This window comes from Streptopelia decaocto, assembly GCF_964273445.1.
Source record: "Streptopelia decaocto genome assembly, chromosome: 2".
NCBI lineage: Eukaryota > Metazoa > Chordata > Aves > Columbiformes > Columbidae > Streptopelia > Streptopelia decaocto.
Window position 1 is genome coordinate 120,128,273 of NC_138655.1, and position 22,930 is coordinate 120,151,202.

Sequence of the window (22,930 nt, forward strand, 5' to 3'; positions counted from 1 at the left end):
TCTATACAAGCTTCTTTGGGTTTTGGAATTTTGTTCTTTTTGTAGGAGACAGAAAATTGTCAAGGATTTTCCTATTGGTCAAGGATGCCACCACTTAGGTACATGTAAAGTATTTGCTAATCGGTATTATGTGCCCTGTGACAAGCTTGAGTTCATTTAGCATGCAGACAAGAAACAGGTGCCTTTTAAAATAAAAATGTGGAGAGGAAACTTTTGGCTTCACTTCAAACTTTAAAACTTTTAGTGTTATTTTTTCTGCCTTAGGCAGAAGGATCTCTGGTATCTAGTATCTAAAGCCTATTGACTGCTATGGTTGACATAATTCCCCCTCAAACTGCAAACAGGGCAAACTTGAATGTTTATTTTAAAGTAGCTTTACCAGCTTACACTGTGTTTTAAGTCTGTTTTTTTAAATTGTAGTGTTTTGGCAGACAGAATCCTGTCTTGTAGTAGCAGCCTGCACAGATAAATCCGTTCTTTTAGCCTGTGTTCACAGTAGTCGTTTGTTTACTGAATAAAGCATCTCCCTGATAGGAACTCCCTCCTATATTTTTCTGTTTCTCACTTGCCCACTTTTCCAAAGAGTAAAATGGAATGTTTCTTTTGTTCTGAGTATTTTTTTTAAAAACAAAAAACCAAGCACATTCTCACTGAGGATTTTCTGAAGTTCATTTGAATGTGCAGATGCTGCTTATTTTGGCTTCCGTGGCAGTGAATGGGCTGAAGGTGTTTATGGAGTTGAGGGTGGACTTGAACTTTATTTTAGCAGATTCTCCGTTGCCTCCTTTTTGGAGAAGATAAACGGACAGGAAAGATAAAACCTAGATACTTTCAATTTGGTGACAAATGGCAGCCAGGGGTTCTCCTGTGGCTGAGATGGCAGGAGGAGAGAAAGATGAGCAGAGTCCTCCTCCTTCTTACTTAACCCCTTCTATTCCTTCCCTCCCCAAATGCTTAAGAGCTGGGAAGGGTGAGGAAACAAGACAGGGGAGAACATGTTCTTTGTAACTGATGTAATATATTAAATTCGTCATGGTCAGTCAGGTCTCTCTTAAATACCTAATCACTAGACTTGTTTCTGTTGAGAATAACTGAAACAATTTGCAGCTCTATCTAAATGCTAATATGTTATTCCTTATATGTTGGTCTTTCTTTGGAAGATAATGTTATTTTCTAGTCCCCAGACAGCATTAGCATATACAACGTTGTCTTTCTAATCTGGAAAGCAGATATGCAGCTGCCTCCCGCTGTTGCTGGTTCAGCCCGCTGTGCGATTCAGTGGAGTGACAAAACTGTTGCATCCATCCCTGCCAGGGGAAGGAATCCAGATCTAATCTTGGTCTCTTCTCAAGGCCCACACTTGCATTATTGAGGGAATATTTGTTAAGAGGATAGTTACAGTATGTTGCAAGAGTTTTATTAATAGATGTTAGCTTACAATTGTACCAGGAAAGAATGTATGCGGTTTTTTTCAGTCTCTAAACCGAGACCAGAGGACTTAAAAATAGAAAGGTTTTTTGTTGTACAATTGAGGTGGGTGTTAAGCATATATCATGCATCAATTGTAATGCAAAAATGTGGTTTAAAGTTCCATCAGGTATCTATAAAATCAGAATAAAACCAAGAAAATTTTCCACATTGCTTAACTGAAAAATCTCCTGTAAACCTTCTCTTTGGGGAGAATTTCCCTCCCTCCTGCTGTGTGCACCTGTGAAAGAGAAACGTGTTTCTCCTTACGGGATTTGTGTGGGTTACAAATGATTGCACAATCTAAAATAGATGGGATGTTGCGAACTGTAGCTTTGCTATAGGGAAATACTTATGTAGAATCATAGAATGATTTAGGTTGGAAGAGACTCTCGAGATCATCAAGTCCAACCATTAACCCAACTCAGGCACTAAACCATGTCCCTAAGAGCCACATCTACACATCTTGTAGGGATGGTGACTCCACCACTTCCCTGGGCAGGCTGCGCCTTAGTGGATTTGTCTGCTGCCTGTTCATCACAGCGGAAATGGATATTGAGGGGAAGCGAGAAAGAAGCTAATTTTTGGATATTTTCTATAAGAACTCTCATTTTGTGTGTACATATGCACTGTACTTCAAAGGAATCAGGTCTGGGTTTTCACTGCTGGAATCAGAGAACCAGCACTGTGCAGGTAGAGATCTGGCTGGTTGTGTAGTTGGTGCATCCTTTCTACTTTTTGCATAGCTTACTACAGAAACAGATGTTTTGCTTTAATTAGAGTAGCGCTTTGCATAGTCTTAAAGCAAATAGCAAAATAGCTGTGTAGCTGTGAATGCTTTTATATATTTTGTGACTGCCTTTCTGGAGAATTTCTTTAGAATTATGAAATATATCAAAATAAGAATTGAATTTGCCTTTTTGTTAGCTGTCTTTGGCTATGACTGAGAGCAAAGCAAAACAGTAACAGTTATTTCCTCCTATTCTTACCCAACTCTGAAGGTAAACTAACTTTCTCAAAATATGTTTAGTTTTCATATCTTTTTTTTGTTCTTAAAGTCTTGAACGGGAATGAATTACTGATATTAAATTTTGTGTGCCATGAAGTGGAAAAGATGGCAACTCCATTAGAGTGGATCAGGTTATTTACAGATGGCCATTTGGTCTGTGGAGAGTAAATTCCAATAAAATAATTTGATATGAGACAGAGAACAACTACCTGGACTATTTTGTGGTAAAAGTAATTTCTATACTAGTGCAGATGAGGGTGTTTTGGATGTACAACTGATAATGTGAGTAAAGTAGATGGCGTGTTGTTGTGTCCTCTGACTTTATATAGTGATTATATTCTGATTTTAGTTGATTTTAAGATTATTTCTGGTGAGTTCTCTCCTCAAACTTTGCTTTTGCCTGAAAAGTAGGCTGCTATATTAGGTATATGGCAGTTCCCTTGGGATGATATGAGAATGCTGACATCTCAGAATAAGATTTGTAGATTAAAGATCATCAGAGTTCCCTAATGGCACTTTGAAACTAGGTGTGGAAATTTTTCAGCTTGTTCAGAGAACTGACTTCTTATTTATTTAGGTTTCTGTGATTTATGGCTGATATCTTTTACCGCGTGTGTCTCTTTTGCAAAATAGTCAAGTTCCAGGCAGACAGAATTTAACAAAACAATTTTTCTCATACACAGAGGTGTTGAGGAAACAGATGCGCGTTATCCTTTAGACCTTAATTTGTGCATCCTATTGGTGTTGGCAAGGTCATAACGTGTTGTTAAGATCTGTTTAAAAATTGATTAAGCTGACAGGATTTGTTGTTCTGTAGGGGTAGCATTGCCCTTGGGACAGGTGGAAAAACATGCTCATGTAGTTCTAATAGTTTCTGTAAGAGAGTCATTAAAATGTTTGGAGAAAGATGAAGTAATTAGTCTTTTTACGGTGTATTTGTATTGAACAGGAAAACGAATACGGTGTTTTAGAAAATGTGCAAGTGAAGGTTAAGTAAATGTACCCACTTAAAAATTTCCCCTGAAGCAAGGTTTTTATTGAAGTGGGAGCTTTTTCTTGTGCTTACTTACAGAAATTAGATTTTAAAAATATATATTAATTTAAAAAAAAGATTTTTTTACAGTGAAGGCCAAATAGATTGTGTGCGCAGAGGGAAAATGGGTAGCCAAAGCAAATTACTGGATTACTTATTTTCAAAGATTGGCATAAAGAGAAGTCATTTCATTTTTTTTCCATTTATTTTTTTTAGTCTCTCTGTAATAGGAAAATAGCAGTAATAATCCAATATTCTGCTGTTTGACAGGGAGAAACAGAAAAATAGACTGAGGTTTGTTATTGCAAAGTAACGAAGAGCGAGAAGCATAGGCATGCTCCGTGAAGCTCTTTGTGGCTATTCAAAAATGAAACAAATTGATTTTAACTTCTTGTTTTTTTCCTCTTTGAAATCTGTAGTAATTAACATCAAAAAGACTAGACATTTAAAAACAATTTACACATTCCCTCCAAGGAACCAAGATTTCTGTTCAAAATTTTTGAATTTAGTTCCATTTTTCATGCCTACGGTAGGCTTCCTTCCTCCCATGCGGAGTGAGATTCTGTTTTGAATCTGCCAAAATGATCTTCAGGTTATCCTCCGAGTCCGAGCTTGTTTTGAGGGATCTGGGTTTATCCTTTGTTCCCAGCAGCGAGTTGCTCAAGACCTGAGGAGCCAGCAAAGAGATACTCTCACTACAGTCACTGTGCTCTTCATTCCTTGCTGTATATACCAATACCAGGTGCTGATTTAACTCCATCGTTGGAATGGGGCAGATGTGAGCTTCCTGATGTGCAGAACCAATCCAAGAAAATGATCTTTTGTTTGATACTTGCATTTTCTCTCACATGGTTCACATAACGTGACTGGGACTTATCTACTGGCACAGTCCTCAGAGTCATTGGAATGCAAAAAGCTTTGCAGTATGTGGCCTGACAGCAAAGCCACAGAGATGTTCTTCCTTTGGCAGTAAGAAATGTGAGTAATTGTGTGAAATATATATATATTAAAAAAAAAAAGTTGGCTTTTTTTCCCAGCTTTTTTATTCAGATCTTTGAAAATAATTTTATACTTAACTGTTTACTTATTCTTTCTTCAGTAAAAGGTGGTGCCACAAAATCGTGCCAACCAAATAGGCCTGAAGTTTTATCATGTCATCATAGCTTGGTGCCATTTTAGATGAGAGGAGTGTTCTGTAATTATTTTATCCTTAGAATTTGGTAAGAGGTCAGCTATAGGATTCATGGCCCATTTTAAAAATATTGTTTTTATTAATATGATAGTGCACAGCATTATCTCACCAGATCAAACCATTTACTTTAATTAGGAGGCAACCTCTGGTAACCGCTGGTGATATTAAGATGAGAAATTGCATGTTCTTTAATGTACTTTATGTTGATCTGGATGTCTTAAAAAGTTGTCAGTGATGAGAGAAGGAGATCCTCCCTGTGGCACTAATTGTATTTTCATATACAAATTATGGTAATGACTGAAGAGCTGCAATTTTCTTATCCATATCTCTGCATTTTATAGGAGCATGTAATTAATAGCTGCAATTTAAGCCCTGTGCTGAGAGCTACTGATTTGAATGTTGATACTACGTTTTAGAGCGGTAAGGGAGAAACGACTGTGCCATCATGTTAGCTGATCATTCGTTCTGTTTTGGCATCCTTAAATACTGGCCCATCCTGGAAATCAGGTGCCCCCAGAAATAAGGGTTGTATTGATGTCTAGTTCTGTTTGATTCATATTTAGTATGTGTCTTTCTAATGAGACTTCTTCTAAACTGTGGTCTTGGGACCAGTAAAGCATTTTAGCACTTAATCTAGAGAGAACTTTTAATAGTACAGACAGAAATAAAATAGAGCTGCTAAGCTTAAAACTCTTATTTCAGGCAGAAGAAGTGGAGGGTTGGGAGCCTGTTACTTAAACTAGTCTTTGGAGTGGGGTCTGATGCAAAAGTGAGTTGAGACATTCAAAACCCACCTGGACATGTTCCTGTGCGACCTCACCTAGGCGTTCCTGCTCCAGCAGGGGGATTGGACTAGATGATCTTTTGAGGTCCCTTCCAATCCCAAACATACTGTGATACTGTGATAAGTCACCCTTCTGGTATGGATCCATATGTATAAGATGTGGCAAACATCTGGACAGCATCAAGAATGTTTACTGGGATAACTTCATAACTGTTAAAATACTGGGTAGAGAATAATTGTTTAATTTCCAAGGTGTGCCTTTCAATGATCTTTATTTATAGTTGTTTGTATGATTGTATGATCGTTATGTATATTTCTATATAGTGGTAGGAGTGATATTTTAAAAATGTTCCTTCACTGACTTTTTAAAAAAGATACTTATCACAGATAAGTTGGCATAGCAGATACTAGAGCATTTTTGTTACTAAAGTAAAAGTGCATGGAAGCAGATAAAAGGTATGAGCTCTTTTGTATCAGTAGAATGATGGAGATGAATGGAAGAAATCTGTAATCCGTCTCTTGTAAGTTGACACCCATTTTCTGCTTCAGAAGGTATCCTGGGATGGGCTGGGCCCAAGTCGCACTCCACAGAGCAACTGAAAAATGGTGCCCTCAGCTCCTTATCATCTGCCAGTGCCAACATTACATGGGCAATAGTTCCATCTGCAGCCCAGGATGGACAGGCAGTGCAACCAAATACAGAGGTAAGCATGCTGGGTCCCTGTAGGCCATTTCTGTTGTATCTGAGACTTGACATTGGTTAGATGCAAACCATGTATGATGGTGGATGCTAAGTTTAATTACTTATTGTACTTTTTTCTTTATAGTACCTGATTTGTTTGAAATTAGTTGTGAAAATGCTAAGTTTAATGCAGAAGCACACTCTGAAAACTAGAAAAATACATTGACAATATTACTGTGTGCTTTTGCTTCTCTGAGGTGCTTAGGACAGAGGCGGCAGCCTGTGGCAGGCATACAGTCTATTTTCTAGTTGTAAAAGCAATTAACAGACTGTCAGTACGCATTTCTGCCTGCTGGTGAGAGAAAAAAATGGTTGGTTTTGTTTTTAGTTTTTTTTTTTTTTAATGCTGGTTTGAGATAGGAGACACTAGGACCACAACATTTGCTTGCTACCTGTTCTTCCACATTGGTCTTTGCTGTTCGGGTGTCTCTTGAGTATAGAACACTATTCTTTGAGTTGAAAAACTATATGGTTTTGTGAACCCTTTTCCTTTTAAGTGATTATGGGCAGAACTTGTCCACATCATCCTGCACCAGCCCGTTGATTTGTGCTTTTGTGGCGTTTACTTGGCAAAGGGCATTTCTGAAGCATCGGCTCTTTGAAGAGGCTCAGAGCTGCGTATCGGGCATCTCGTGCGCTGAAAGTCTCTCACCATGCCAGACTTGTCCAGCTTCTTCTGTCTGCGTCAGTTACCAGTGCTGCCCAGCAGGACAACACTTCACTCTGAGACTCCACAGACTCTGGGGCAGCTGGAGCACGTGAGACCTCCAGAACTGGGAAAAGAGAGCTGAAGAAGCCTTTTTCTATGAGTGAATGCTCTTTGGCAGTTGGAATGGCTTAAATTAAATTATATTGCCTTTAACAAAACGTGTAATGGCTTGGGACGTCAATAAACCTGCTTGTTTTTCCAGTTCTTTTGTAGTATCTTCAATTGAATGTAATTCAAATAATCCAAGGCTAAACCATTTTTTTAAGTTATTATTTTAATTTTTTTATTAATATTGTGTTGCTTTGATCCTCTTCCAGATCTGTCCTTGGAAAGTAATTTCAAATTCTGTTACTCCTAGTGTCCATTAATCACAGTGTTTAAATTACCTGTAATTGCTTTTTATTAGGAAACTGTGTAATCTCTTTTTCAGATAAGCCAACTGCACTTCTTATAGTGTGTTTTCAAGACAAGAGGCTATTTAAGAATGTTATTTTGAGAGTTACTACTCTGCTCACTGATACACTGCGATTTGTTTCATTATTTTTTTTAATATGTTTTGATTCTTGACCAAATGGAATGTGGAAGCATGGTCTTTACAGCAAGAACACAAAGAGCAGCAGCTGGTTCAACTCATCTCAGGGTATAATTTTGCCATTGAGTTGAGACATATATGACTTATTTAAAACTACCTTTTAAAAATTTTTCTTTTAAGTCCAATCCCCTCCCCTTTGCTTGCTGATCACAGATGCTGAGTTGTGTATGTGGCTTGGGGTACTGCTTTGCTCATGGAACTCACAATTTATTGAGAAGGGGGTACCCTTGAAAAGGTGGATGTAAGCAAGGGAGCATCACACTGTTTGCAGTAGGGAATCCTCAGTGCTTTGTGGGCAGTCGTCCTGAAACCAGCAGCCTGCATTTGGAGGCCCTGGGGCACTAGCCTTTAAAAAAGAGATAAGAAGGAAAAAAAAAGGGAAAAAGAAAAAAAAAAGGGGGAATAAATAAGATTTTTTCATTATAGAAAGCTCAGCTGAAGATGGTGTTTTTGGCGGAAAGAGTAAGTGGAAGTTTGTGGACTGGTGGAGAAACAAGAAGCAGCTGGACTCACGTGTAGTTTTTGTTATGGTAGTACAGTTTATTAAGCAGGAATCAGGGTTTGCCCGGAGAAAGTGGCCTGAATCGGGATTTATTCCTGGAAGCTCTTTCCAAACCTGCATCTTCACTTCCACCAAGTTCTTGTATGCTTCGTGTTGTCTGAAACTGATACTGTTGGCTCGCAATTTGAAGTGCTTTTTAAGTGGAACCAATATATTTTTCCATTTTGATAACTTTGATCAAGCTATTGGTGCCGTATTAGAAGGCTGAAGCAGGAAACCTGAATTATGGAAGAGATAAACAGTTGCATGTAACATAAGCTGGAGCTTTTGTGTTTTCATATTCATCCTCAGATCAAGCAGGTTGTCCTGTTACAGAGGTTGCACCTCTTGGCTGCTGCGGTCACATCCTTTTCTTGGCGAAGTTTTCCTAGAGTGCTGCGAGTTCTGCCCAGCTTTCCAAGCTGAGCGAAGCATTGACCAGGAAACTGGAGCTGCTTCTTGTTGTGACTAGAGAAAGGAGGGTGAGATAACAGGCTTTGAAGAAGATAAAAATCCTTTGAGCGACGTAACTGTTATCCTGCTAAGGATGCTCTCTGAGCCAGTTAGTCACCCAGGAGATGATGTCTCTGTGCACCCCCCAAAGTTATCAAAGGTGTTTGACTTAACACACTTTAACAATTCTGTGTGCAGGATTTAAGCATATTTTAAAATATATTCTGGCTTTTTGTGTGTCTAAGGCAGGACGCTAGGTTTGGCACTGAGTAGCCAGTTCATTTTCAAAGGTATAAAAGCACTGACTATGCTAATTAATTAGTATATGTAATTTTATATAAAAGCAACTGCAAATCATCACACTCCACTTGTTTTGTAGTCCAGATACATTGTTGTTAATAACTGTGGTGGTATCCAGAGAGAATGAGAAAATACATTTAGATGTCACTGACGAATTTTTGACATTGAAGACCCTGATTTCTTTGTTTATTTATCCACCATTGTCTTTTAGATGTAGAAGAAAAGAGGAATCCACAAGTGTCATTCAAATGAAGCTTATTTCTCTTAATGATTTTATTTAAAAAAAGCTCCAAACTAGGCAATGGATGATCCCCATTTCTGAAGAAGTTGGTAGTGTATTAGCGGGACTCAGCTTTCAAAATATACCTGCCAAAAGAAGTGAGCCTTCCTTTTGTAGAAAAGATGAGGAGAGAGTGCTGGTTCCTCTGTCAGTGCTATCAAAATTAATTCCAGTTTCTTCTTTGTCTGAGCCTAGATTTTTATTTAAAAAAAAAATCTGTACTTTCTATGGTATAACCTCGATCTCTTAGAAGCTATACACCAAAGGAATGGGAGAAAGCTTTTCGGCTGACGTTCGTCAGAATATAGTAGATGTACCAACCAAACAAATTGTGAATTGACCTGTAATCTGAAATAGAAAAAGCCATTAAATTACTACCCTCAAGGAACAACCGGCTCAGCTGCTTATATTATAGAATGTTATTTATAAGGAAAAGATAGCTGTAGGCATGTGGATCAGCAGTAATTTTAAAAAGAAAGCAGAGATGTTGGTAATGTTGCAGGGAGGGTGACTGCTGGGCAGCCTTTCCCATACAGCAGGGTGCCTGTGGCAGCAGGTTCCTGGCAGCACAGCCAAGGGGCTGGATGTGTTCAGCGATAACTGTGTTAATTCTCAGCACGGTGTTTAGACTTCATTTAAAGTCATTAACAAACCAGTGACTTGGTCTCTGCCATGATTTTCATATGTTTATGAAGAAGCATGGATATTTGTAATCCTCTTCTGGAATAACAAGGTTCATCTGATGCAATTTTCTTTGAATACTTACGCATTCTTGAGAGATATAGTAGGTTTTGAACTTGAGTTTTGATGCTGTAGATAACTAAAGTAGAACCTTTCTTTTTAGTCTGTCACACTGTCAGGGTTTCAGGAATGCAGAGTTTTTTCCCTGGTGAAATAATGTAGCAGCTAAAAATTCTTCTCTTTAGATAATGTGTTGGTGTTTAATTGCTTTTGTTTTTTAGGGTGTTCCTTGCTTCTAAGTGCGGGGATATAATTTGAGATATTGCCTAAACTAGTTAAGAAAATACAAGATTTTGTGGCAGAGATTATTTTCTTCTGAATTTCGTGGCTATTTTAGCATGTCCTTTCTTGAAATTCAATTATTTTTCATTTTCCCAGATGAGTTTTCTTTTAAGTTTGTGATACAGGACAGCACAAAGTTAGAGCTTGTTATCTTCCCTGAAAGAAGTAACCCTGACAGTTTTATAACTTGTTTGTTTGTTTGTTCGTTTGTATAAGCCTCCAAGTTTTAGTTAATTTCCTTTTTTGGATTTTTTTTTGGTCTGTCCACCCGAAACATGAGGTGGAAGCAGCAATAAGGGCTGTGCTGCACAGAACTATTCTCCATCTGATGTGAGTTGATGTGATACTTTTGTGCATCACCTAATGAAAAAGTTTTGGTGTAACCTATGTTATAATTTCAAGGTATTATATAGGGTTTTCCCTTAAAGCAGAACAGGACAAGTCTGGTGTGGAATATGCTAGAGTACGCTCTTCAGAGCTGTGACATGAACTTGGTCTGCGTCCAGTTTGCAGTAAATGGGACTTTGCTTCCTTCATTTACGGGTTTATAATTTTGAAATTCCTTTCAAGAAATGCTGAAACTCATTAGTTGTAAAATGTTGAGTCACACAGTAAATTCAGTTGTAATAAACTTGGTGCCTAAGTAGAATAAAGGTGTGAATCACTTTCATGTGTGAACTACTGCTCCAGTTCAACTAATTGTGATTTACGTGTCAGAATTCCCTGTCTGAGCTGACAACATGTAGCTGCAGCCCAAATGCTTCCCCTGGCAGCCAGGCACAAATGGGAAACAAGCTGTTCTTATGCAGGACCTGAGAGGGAAGGAATAATTTTCTTTTGATCCAGTAGTTTAGACAAGAATTATTACAAAAAAAGTGCTGTAGCTACATCTGCAATTTAGCTCTCTTCATGTGATTTTTCTGCCTTAAAATCCAATGCTACCTGATTCTTTACATCCTGTGGATCTGGTTATCTGCACAGTCTCTCTGCTTTCCTGTCCCTGACTTTCCCTTGCTTGTGTGCATGAGAAACTGTGCTCCATATTGAAGTGTCTTTTTAATAGGATTGAAGTTTTAGCTCTGTAGGATTGAGGCTTTAGCTCTGATTATCTAACTGCTAAACCAGGTTTTAATTGTGATAGTGATTGCAAGGGCAGTCAAGTCCGGGTCATTAAAGGTATTTCAGTCCCCTAGATGATCTGAACCTTGATGTTTGCAACTGTAAAAAGTAACTGCGCTATTTGCAGGACATACTGAATGGTTAAATTCTTGATTTTAGAAGATGATGTGGTCTTGTCCAATCTCTTCAGGTGATAGTTGCTTTCAAGATCAAGCAGTTTTCTATCTGTGGGTTAGTCATCTTAATATGATGAATCTTCATCCTTTACAGAGGCTGTAATAGCCATTAAAGCTATTACAGAATGTGTTAGAGATGCTAAGAAATAATTTTAAGAGTGCTCCTGCAGTTTTAGAAACCAAGCCAAATACAAGAAATGACTTCTAATTCAGTATTAGCTTTTCTTTATGTATCTGTGTCTCAGCAGTCTTGGCCAGGACTGTGAATTGTTTCCTAGTGTAAATTGTTCCTAGTATTTCTTAGTTCCTTTTTGTACTTGACATAAATCTGTGCAATTGAAGTTGGGAGATCACCTTAGCCATGAATATACCACAAGTGCAGTGATGGAAGGAGAACAGGTCAGGCTGGGAAAGTTAACATTTACAGTATTACAGAGAGTGTCTTTTCACTGTTTAGTACAAACATGAGAGGATTTCTGAATGTGCTCTGCTTTTTGCCTTCTGCATAATTAAGTGCTTTTTGGGCCGAAGAGCACAGTAAATGGCCTGTAATGACTTGGATAGATAAATTAATCTCTAGGCAAAGATGGTACCGGTTAATCCATTCACTAGCAGACCATCTAAAAAATGAAATCTGAGATAATAAATTTAAGGTATATTTAAGGATAATCGAGGGAAGGTATATTTAAGGATTAAATGTACAATTACACTAAAAGTAGAATTAAATGACCCTAGGCCTGCTGCAACAGCATTGACAATGACTTAAGATAATCCAGCTAATTTTGATTTATTTTTTTGCTAGCTTTCTGGAATAGTTACTGTGTCAGCAAACAATGCAAATAATTAATAAAAATGTAGCTCCAGCCAAAGCCATTGCATTTTGTGGAGTCACTCCCACCTCCAAAATGCATGTATTCCAGCTGCTATTTATATAATGTATTTGAGAATAATATTCTACTTAAAAATATGAAGCTTTAATACAAAATTTGCATGTAAATTGAATGAACATGAGGCTCTGATTCTTGTGGCATTCCATAATTAGTACTGAAAGTCAGTGAAAACTAATCATTGGAACATAAAGAACTCAGGTTCCCTTACAGTAATGCTTAAAAATTGAGTTAAAATGGATCAATTGCTTAGTCTGTTCATTATAAAACCTGTGCCCTCTGCAAAATGAACTCTGAAGCCAATGTTAATTTTATTTCAGGATTGTGTGCTAATTGATTTGTTGTGTGCCAATCGATTTTCTTTGCGCTGTCAGCTTTATTTCTTCGTATGTTTATAAATGTGGGCTTGGCAATACTGCCCATTAGTAAGCTTACCCATCTCATTAAGACTGTCAATAACTCAGCTAGACTTTAGTAAGTTGGGCTGAAGTCTTCTACAGTGAGTATTTGCCTCAGGTTGGAATTGCTTGATCTTGCTTAGTGAAGTATCACTCAAACTGGCTTCAGCTGTTCCATCTGGTCTTGCTAGGGAAAAAATAGTGTTTTCTGCTTGTGGTGATGAACTCTTGTGATTCTTTATTTGAAATGCCCTAAATATGGAAACAGCTGGCATGAAACTATTTAATTATTAAACTTTGTCTCAGAGGAGGAGTTGGAAGGAGAAGGTGAAGGAGGCAGGACTCTTCTGCATCATCATGTACAGAGACCACACAGTTGTCTTCACAGTCTGAGATGGACAAGCGCTTCATCAGAATGAAAACTAATCTCAGAAGCTTTTCAAGTCAAGGGTTCCACTGTCCTCAAGCAGATAGCTGTATAAAAGATGAAAATCTTCTAGACTCTATTTGTTTCACATATACATCGGATATTCTCCTGGTATAATGATTTCTTTTTCTTTTGAAAGACTTGAGCCTGTTTTTTTTTTTTTTTTAAATTTTGTGTGTGTCAGCAATGAGATTGTGTATAGTGGATGGGCCAAGAAATTGCATGAAGAGTCACAATGATTTAACCAGCATGTTGCCTTTAGCAAAGACTGTTAATACTGCCTCTATTAACATGTCTTTACCATTTCTCTCCTCTCATAAATATGCTGGCATGTGACGTTGCATACAAGAAATAGCACTGCAGGAGCTGGATTTACATATAGATTAGTATTGCAAGACCAGGTTATTGTAAAGGTTAAATTTGTAGTAGTCCATCTTTTTGTGCCCTCTTTGCCTATGCAAATGGTATATTATTGACTAACGTGGTAGGATTTTTCTGCCATATATTTGCTTAGCTAGCATACAAAGCGACATAAAAGAGAATTGCAGCTGGCTGAATGACTTGAGTTCTGTTACTACTGATTTCACAGTGGCCGGGCTTTGCAAGCAGGATCATTACGGAATCACAGAGTACTCTGGGTTGGAAGGGACCTCTGGAGGCCCTGCAGCTCAACTCTGTTCAAAGCAGAGCCCATCAGGTCAGCTTGCTCAGGGTCATGACACCTCAAACAGTGGAGGTCCCACAGCCTCTCCGCACAAACTTGCAGTTTCTCCAGGGGTTTTGTCAATGGGAGCAAAGGTTTGTTTGAGTATGACGGCTTTTCCTTCTCAGTGTGCTGTGCTGGCTGGTGGGTGACTAAAATCCCTTACCAAAAACTGTTTGTCTCCTTCTCTGTGAGAGTATGAGGCAAGGAACCCCTTTAATACCAGGTGATGTCTAGAGTGTATAACCTCCTGCCATACTTGCCCACATGTTAGTCTCCCTCACCAACCTGCAGCTTAGTGCACTCTTCTGTCTTAAGCTCCCCAAAAGTTAAAAGCATGTGACTTTCAGACCCTACACGATCTCTGAAATCCTGCCTGGCCAGTGATGGGCATCTGTCCTGCTGCAGTGTCTGGTTTGTCAGCTTGTAAATTATCAATAACTTACTTTGGGTAGCATCAGATGCCGTGTTTATAGCCATGTTGCTTCTAAAAATTTTGGTTTTTGAAACAAAACTGAGTATCTTTCAGGAAATTTTTCTTCACTAGTATCTGTATTGCACTAGGAATAGGTTTTGTTAAAAATGTTTATGATGTGATGCTGTATTTTTTGTGGGTTTAAGTTAGCATAAATTTTACTATTGTGATTTATGCTAGCCTTCAAGGTTTTTTGCTTCAATTTAGGACAAGTCCGTGGGGCTTTTCTCTTTGCATATGTTTTTTTTAGTCTCATGTTGCTCTTCCTTTCTGATGATACCAGCGATGAAAAATATTTATTCCCAGTTCCTACTAAATTTATGCAATGCTGCAAAGCCCTCTTGTGTTTTAGGATTCAGATTAGACAGCGCTGTACTTCAACAGCCCTCATTTCATGAAAGATACTCACAAAATGCATGGACCGGTGACGGTATTAATAATTTCCTGTGGAGTCGGTGCTTGGGAATTAGCTGCTTTGCAGCACGTTTTCAGAATTGACTGCCTTAGGTTTATGGAAATAAAATTTTGCAAGATTAATTGTCTTATGAAGAAGAAATGAACATCTAGGGAAAAAGTTGTCCAACAAACATGATTTGGTGTATAACAGGATTACAGTGCTGTAGGTAACCCAAATGAAGATCTCTGTTTAAAAGGATGTTCAATCACTGATTCTTTATTCTTACAGTCACTTTCATGGTTAGCTTCTAATAATTTTTCTGAAGGCTTACACAGGCTATATTGCAATGTAAACATAGATGCCCTTTGTTTCATGTCACAGGCATTTTTTCCCTGTTCTTTCAACAACAAGCCAACCTTTTTTCTTCTAAACCTCTTATGTTATCTCATCCTCATCACTGCTGTGATGGTCACAGGTCAGAATTAAACACATCTGCAGTGTAGGAAAAGAAAGGTTTCTGAGCTTGTTCTTTAAGGATGAAAAGAACCTCTGTTCCCAGAGATAATGCTGCAAAACATTAACAAAAAAGCATTAGTGAAGCTTTCAAAATAGTGAATATCCAGATAATGTGCTTGCCTCCAGATGTCTGCCAGATTGGTTTTGTTGGGAAGGAAGAAGATTGCAGACCTATTTGTCACCTAAGCTATAGGCTTTGTGATTATTTTCTTTCCTTCCATCATGGCTATGTTTACGAAGTATTAGTATTAAGATGCATTTCTACTTTGCTTGCTTCATAGTGAAGGAAGGATCACTTAAGGAGAGCTAGGTATTACTTGGTTCAGTAGATTACTCTGTTGTTACATGTGGTAACCAATTAATCTTGCGTGATAGGCACATTGCTCACTTTGCTGCACTTTGATCCTTGTCCCCCGCTTGGAGAGATTTTCTGAACATCCTGTGTGTTTAGCATATTCAATTAAGAAAACCCAAACAACAAACTACAAAATATGTATAAATTATCCATACACAAAACAGTGAGATATTTTAATTGTTGATAAGACCTAGTTTGAAGAATTTTCTCTGGACACCTGAGTTAACAACCAAAATAACAAAATTGGTAAGATTGTAGACAATCTTTCCTGATGCTAGCTTTTTCTACCATATAACAATGGTGAATGATGTATCCAGGATTACCTAAAAGCTTTGACCCCATTCTCTCACACCCCAAACCCAGATGCAGCAGTTACTTACCTATCCAGATAGATATGCCTGGATTATTTTTCTTGGTACACATAATTTCAGGTAAGTAGAAAATCTGCCTGTTATGCTATTTTTCCTTCACTCGCTGGGTGAAGGAGAAAATAACTATCTTTCAGATTGGATCTGTGTGTAGATGACAGTAGCAAAACCAAAAAGAAGTGATATATTTACTTGCCATAGTGATGAAGTGTTCAAGTTACAGCATGCGCACTTTTGAACTGTAAAATCCTTCTCATGTGATTGTCATCCTCCATTACTTGCTTTGATATTTTAGAAGTTATTTTAACTTTAATTTCAGTTCATCATTGTTATATCTAACCTATAGTGATTGAATGCTAGGAAAAGTGTGATTGTGAGTGTGTGAGGTTTTGGGGGGGTGGGTTCCCCTTGAGATAGTAGACTTTTTGTATGTTAATACTATGGCAACATTTTTTCCCAGCAAGTAAAGCAAAAGCTACTGATAAATGCGGTAGAGGAGACAGGTCCTATGAAATATTCAGCATAAATGAAGAAAATCACCTGAGCTGAGCCACCTATTTTGCTACTCTTGAGAGACCTTTTAGAGTGTGAAATTGAGGTGTACAGACTGTAATAAGTTTTGCTTTCTAAATTCTCCATTTAAGCTTCTTTGGTTCTGAGCTTGTTGAGTTTGTTAAAAAAATCAAATCTTGAACTCTGGGGAGCCATAAGTCTCTTTGAAAGTGACTGGAACTTTGGTGTCCAGGTGCCCACATTACAATGTGTGTATGGGATGTTGGTGCATTTGAGGTTTTATCTTTGATCTGCTCTTTGCAATGATCAGTCACTGGGCTGCCAGGAACAAAGCAGAAATAAGACTAGAGGATGATGGAGGCCAGGGCTCGAGCAATAACCTGAGTTCATTCTACCACTGCTTTTCCAACCTTCTTTTTTTCCCTTCCTCTGCTTACATTGTGCAGTGGTGTGGTATTGAGAAGAGCATTTTTTATTTTGTTATATTTGAACTGTTCTTGAAGAGCAGAAAGGCTTATATAACGAGATACAGGAGCTTCTTGGATATAAAGAAAAGTGTTGCTACCCTATAGTTAAGCTTAAAGTTGCTAATCTGTAAATGACAATGCATTTGGAAGTTAGAGGAGAAATGCATGGATGATGATGATGATGATTGCAGTCTTTACCATGGGTTTCATGTAAATGTGCTTGAGGTTTTTTTTTGTTTGAAGATTTAGGTTGAAGTAAATGGAAATTTTCTATTTTGTTTTTATTAGTTTCATTTCAATTTTCTATATGGGAATTACTCATCCTTTCACAGCCTGCTAATATACTAATCTGTATATAAAATAATTTACTAAGTACCACTTAGTAGAAAAACATTTGAGATTCAGATCGCTGGTAATGAGGGATGGGTGCAGTAAGCTTGCTTGTTTTCCCATCAGGTGCACACCACAGCTGGTAGTAAATGCAATTAAATACTTTGAAGGTGTACATCCTGGAAGAAGACAAGTGACACTTGCAAGTTAGTGCAGTTTGTTCGATTCTGATACAGTGACAAGCCCTGCAAGAAGCTGTCAGTTCATTATATATTACTACTTTTGGGGTATTATTACTGTATCTACAAAGAGAATTCTAATTTTGGTATTGAGACTGAAAATCTTATGGGGCCAATTTGTCACATTGGTGTAAATGTGCTAAAATGCTCTGACCTTACAGAGCTATATTTACTCTTACACAAACAGAAAACCTGTTTGCAAGCTCTCAAGTTACACAAGTGCAAGTGTAAATGATGCTTGTAATCCTACATCATTAATGAAGGGAATCTCAACATCAAAGTGAACCCTTTGACTTTTATGTGCACTAGTAGAACTAATTGTAATTAGATGACTCTACAGAAAATATGGCAATCCTTGCCTAGTCTGAACATGCTGGTTCTGTTTAATGTTGCTTCTCAACAAGCCTTGTAAGTAATTTATTCCATCTTTCTCTCGATGCAGAAATGTTTCATATAGGGTTATTTTTTAGTATTTTTGCAATTTTTTGAATGTAGAAAGACTTAAGGACCACTTCCCTTGGAATATTATTACATGATGTCTTTTTATCTGGATGTTTTAAGTTCCAAATTTTCATCCTCTTCTTCTGACTACAGTCCTTTTGGTACTATGTAAAAGCTTTTTCATGCCTTAATGAAAATTCTTAGAATACTTTGGTGTAATAATATGAAGAATTGTCTTTTGAGTCCTATACAAGTTGTCAGTGTGTCCCAGTCACGATACATACGGTCTCTGCTTATTACTGTGATGGAGCAAAGCTGAGCTAAGCAAAGCCTTCTTTGCCTTGGTCTTTACTTGTGACATTAGCCTGCAGGAGCCCGAAGCTGTGATCAGAGGGGAGGTCTGGAGGAAGACTTAACCTTGGTGGAGCAGGACCAGATTAGGCAGCACGTAACTCCACGGGACCTGGTGGGATGCATCTATGAGCATGCATCTGTCAGTTGGCCAGTGTCACTGCAGGGCCACCATCTATTGTCTTTAAAGTCCTGATGTTTGGGAGAGGTTCGTGAAGACCAGAAGAAAGCAAATATCACTCCTATCTTCAAGAAGAAATATCTGAAGATGTTCTGGTAATGTCTGGGGAACTGCAAGTTGCTCAGCCTGTCCTTGATCCTTGGGAAGGTGGTGGAGCAAGTAACCATGGAAAACATTTCCAAACATGTGAAGGACACGAAAGTGATCAGGAGCAGTCAGTATGGGTTTACAAAGGGGAAATCATGCTTAACCAACATGATAGCCCTCTACACTGACGTGACTAGCTTGGTGCATGTGGGGAGAGCAGTGGGTGTTGTTTGCCTTGACCTCGGTAAGGCCTTTGGTCTGTCTCCCATAACATCCTCATAGACAAGCTGACAGAGTATGGATTAGATAAGTGGGCCATGAGGTCGATTAAGAACTGTCTGAATGGCCTGGCCCAGAGAACTGTCATCAGTGGTACAACATGCAGTTGGCGGCCTGTCACTAGTGGTGACACCAGGAGTCAATACTGAGGCCAGTACTGTTCAACATCTTTGTTAATGACCTGAACGGCGGGTCAGAGTGTACCCTTGGCAAGTTTGTAGATATTAAAAGAACTGGGAGGAGTGGTTGATGAGTCAGAGGGTTGTGCTGCCCTGGAGAGGGACCTTGACAGGCTGGACAGAGAACAATCTCATCAAGTTCAACAGGGGGAAATGCAGAGTCCTGCATCCAGAGATATATGGGAAAAAGCCCCTGCACTGGTGCAGGTTGGGGCCCAACTGGCTGGAAACCAGTTCTGCAGAGGAGACCTTGGGGTCCTGGTGGATGACAGCAAGTTGACCATGAGCCAGCAATGCACTCTTGTGGCAAAGGCGGCCAAGTGGGCTGCTCTAGGAAGTGTTGCCAGTGCACCGAGATCCTTCCCCTCTGCTTGGCACAGGTGAGGCCACATCTGTGGTGTTGTGTGCAGATCTGGGCTCCCCAGTGCAAGAGGGACATGGACTTACTGGAGTGAGTCCAGCACAGGTCCACAAAGATGGTGAAGGTTCTGGAGCATCCTTCACATGAGGAGAAGCTGAGAGAGCTGGGACTGTTCAGCCTGGAGAAGGCTCAGGAAGATCTTATGAGTGTGTATAACTACCTGATGGGAAGGAGTGAAGAACAGGAAGCCAGATTCTTCTCAGTAGTGCCCAGTGACAGGACAAGAGGCGATGGGCACATGAAAGAATTTTTTATTTTTATTTTTTTTTCCTGTGGAGATAGTCAAACACTGGCACAGGTTGCCCAGAGACGTTGTGGAGTCTCTGTCCTTGGAGATACTGAAAACCTAGCTGGGCACAGTCCTGGGCAACTGATTCTAGGTGTCCCTCCTTAAGCAGGGTGTGGGACAAGATGATCTCAAGAGGTCCATTCCAGCCTAAATGATACTGTGATTCTGTATATTCCTTTTTCTCCCCTACGACAAATACACAAGATGAGATCGATGTCATGCTTGATAGTACTGTTGCATGGTATGGTTTGTGAAGTATGTTGGAAAACCAAGCTCTGAGCCCTGTAACTGAACTAATTATCTGAATGTGAATTTGCAGCACAGCAGTTAATTTGAAAAATGAATTTGTGGAAGAGGCTTTGGAAGAACAGAGGCAGGTTTGCCCCTTGACAGAAACACAGCTTTGTACTCCGTGATTCTTTTTCCTAAAGACATTTTTTTTTAAATGCAGAATGTTTCCTTCAGAAGCAACTTCTTTACCTTACAGGTTTCATCTGTTAAAAAAATGAATGAGCTTGTTTTCTCATGAAGACTGCTAACTAGAACATCCGTTTCATATCCCAGCAGATGACCTCTCTCAATTAATCGATCCCTGTTCTGATGAAGTGACCTGTTTTAAAATAGATCTCTGCCAGTGTGTGTTTTCATGTTTTCTGCCTTTAATCTTTGAAGTGAAATCCCTTCATGGGATTTCTAGAAATGATCTGTTGTTTTCCAGTCAGATTTTTCTGAAGAATTCTGGTGCTTCAGCCCAGTGTTGGAAACTCATTTTGATTAAAAATGATTTTAAACATAATCCCCTTTTTGGTTCTTGTTTGTAACCAGTTCAGTATTCTCAGGGTTAGCACCCAAGCGTAGCTGTGCTGTTCATTCCCAGGCTGAGCGGTGCACAGCTCAATAGCATTTACATTATGCTTTGACCGCATAGGAATGGAGCAAATTGCTGCTTTCCTAGTGCAGCTTTGCAATTATATTCTGGGGGTGGGGGAAAGGGGAGAGGAATGTGTGTCTGATAATTCAGAAAAGCTGCCATTAAAGGATAATCACTCAACATAATCTTTTGCATGCAACTGCATGCTTGTACATCAGTTACTACTGAATTGCATACTATTTTTGTGGAAAGAAAAATAATTAAAAACCTGATTGAGCTTTATGACACTTGAAATATGTAGTGGTTTTTCATTTTGTGGCTGTATCTCCATACAGTCTTATGTTGTGCTTACATGGTTGGTTTTTTTTAAAGAAAATACGCATTACTTAAGAAAGAAATTTCTGTTTTCTGTGCTCTTAAAAAGTAATTTCCTAGAACAGCTAATGAGAAGAGAGGAAAATACAGAAAAGACATTGCTTGCAGAAGATGACCGCTGTTCAGTCCCTGTGATATAAATTGCAAACTGCTACTCAAGTTCTTATTTTATGGGAAACGGAGAAAAGATGCAGGCAACTAATGTCATTCTACATGCACTGAATGTCACTAATATGTTGATTAGCAGGAGAGGTGCGGGATTTTTGGTGCCCTTGCATGTGTTCTTAAAGTAGGGGCTAGTTAAGATAATTAAAATTGTAGTCCTTATTGCAGAATGGTCATTAAACGTGCGTGATCCTAATGTTACACACTGTACTTATCCTCACTGATGAACAGGAAATCTTTGATTTAAAACAATGCAAACGCTACTTTCCTGAGCACTTAAACTCTTCGTAGGGTTGCTTGCCCTCATCGTGCAGGTTTTGTAGAGTAGCAATGAGAGGCGGTTGCTGTTTTGTTGGTAACACTTTGAAAGGCATGGGAAACCTAATTCCTATTTTAGCAGGAAAGAAAGCGGGATTTCTGTCCCCGGTGCAATCTTGAGGAGAAGAAAATTCTTAATATATGCCTTAATCTGTGAACTCATTGATGTGTAATTTCTTTATTTTATGATGCTGTTAGCAACTAAAGGTTACGCAGCTGTTACGTGTTCATTTGAAAGCTTCTCTAACACTGGTGCATGCTCACCCACGCTCGTGCCCCCTCCCTCCTGCCCCCCAGCCGGCATCCAGCCCACCAGGACATCCTCGGGAAGCGGCAGCATCATTTCCCTGTCGGAGCTGCGTGCCGTTCAGCTCCCTCGTCTCCATGCCGCGTGACTAGAAACGCAAGGAGCAGATTGACATCTGGCACACGCTTTCCAGCTCGTCGGATAGCCAAAAAAAAGAAGAGGGGGTGGGAGTGAGGAGAGGAGGTTCCCTTGCTTTTTTTTTCCTAGCGCTATTAATTCCTGCTGGAGCTTGCTTGCTGCGAGCTCGGTTCATGGCAATAACGAAGCAGCAGCGCTTGTTCGGTAGCTCAGTGCTCTCAATGAGGTCAAGCTGGATCAAAGGGAAACCTCCTGTGGAAGCATCTCCTGTAAGTTCTGATACCGCTTTTTTCCACGCTCCCTCCAAATGAATCATAGCCTGTACTACTGAGCCAGGCTTCGGACAGATAATTTTGTATGAGGTTGTCAGGTTTTATGTTAATTGGACTTGTCATTAAGGCGTCAGATGGATAATAATGCTGTGCATTTTGGGAGGAACGGGCTTATCATTCTATCCTTTTATTTTCTAAGGGAGCGGGAAGAAGTGTGGTTTTATCCTTTTGAAAAGCTTCAAGCTGTTGAGGTTACAGCTCACCAGATTCTGTTTTATGTAATCTATGTATTCTACTTTCTAAATAAAGTAGTTGTAAAGTGTTTTTTGCATGTCCTTGGATTTCACCAAGTACCTATTCTTTTGGGAATAACTACCTAAACATTTATTTAATGAAAAAAAAGAAAGAGAAAACCCTTTACTCAAATCGAGGATGCATCTGTAGTAACGAAGTTGAAGAAACAGTCACTCGCCTTACACAAGATGCTGTTCATCTGAGGAGTCTCTGATGTGATCATTCAGAAAAATGTCTTTGAAACGTAATTCTGAATATCAGCTGGTTTTAATGAAACTTCTCAGGTGCAAAGGCTTTCACAGTGAGATGAAAAATTTCTCATTTTATATAACAAACTAGCTGTTTTTGGAAAAATACTATTTATTGTGAAGGAATACTAACTTTCGCAGACAGTGTTGTCTCATTTACAGCATGGAAACCTTGGGGAATAGTGAAATACTGACCTGTAAATTTCTCAGCTACATAACACAACTTTTTTTTTTAAGTATAAAAAACTTACTGAATACATATCCAGAAGGATTGCAGAG

General features: G+C 38.9%; 1 protein-coding gene across 4 annotated transcripts in view; it reads left to right on the plus strand.

The window, feature by feature from the left end:
- OSBPL10 (oxysterol binding protein like 10) overlaps positions 1 to 22,930 on the plus strand; it is a 117,682-nt gene that overhangs the window by 70,764 nt on the left and 23,988 nt on the right. For all 4 annotated transcript variants that reach the window (XR_014183436.1, XM_082046609.1, XM_082046611.1 and 1 more), the window contains one exon: positions 6,035 to 6,189. Coding sequence is in view for 3 of the 4 variants with exons in the window: in XM_082046609.1 (XP_081902735.1) it covers positions 6,035 to 6,189 (155 nt within the window). In the remaining variant the exon portion in view is untranslated. The remainder of the gene's footprint in view (positions 1 to 6,034; positions 6,190 to 22,930) is intronic.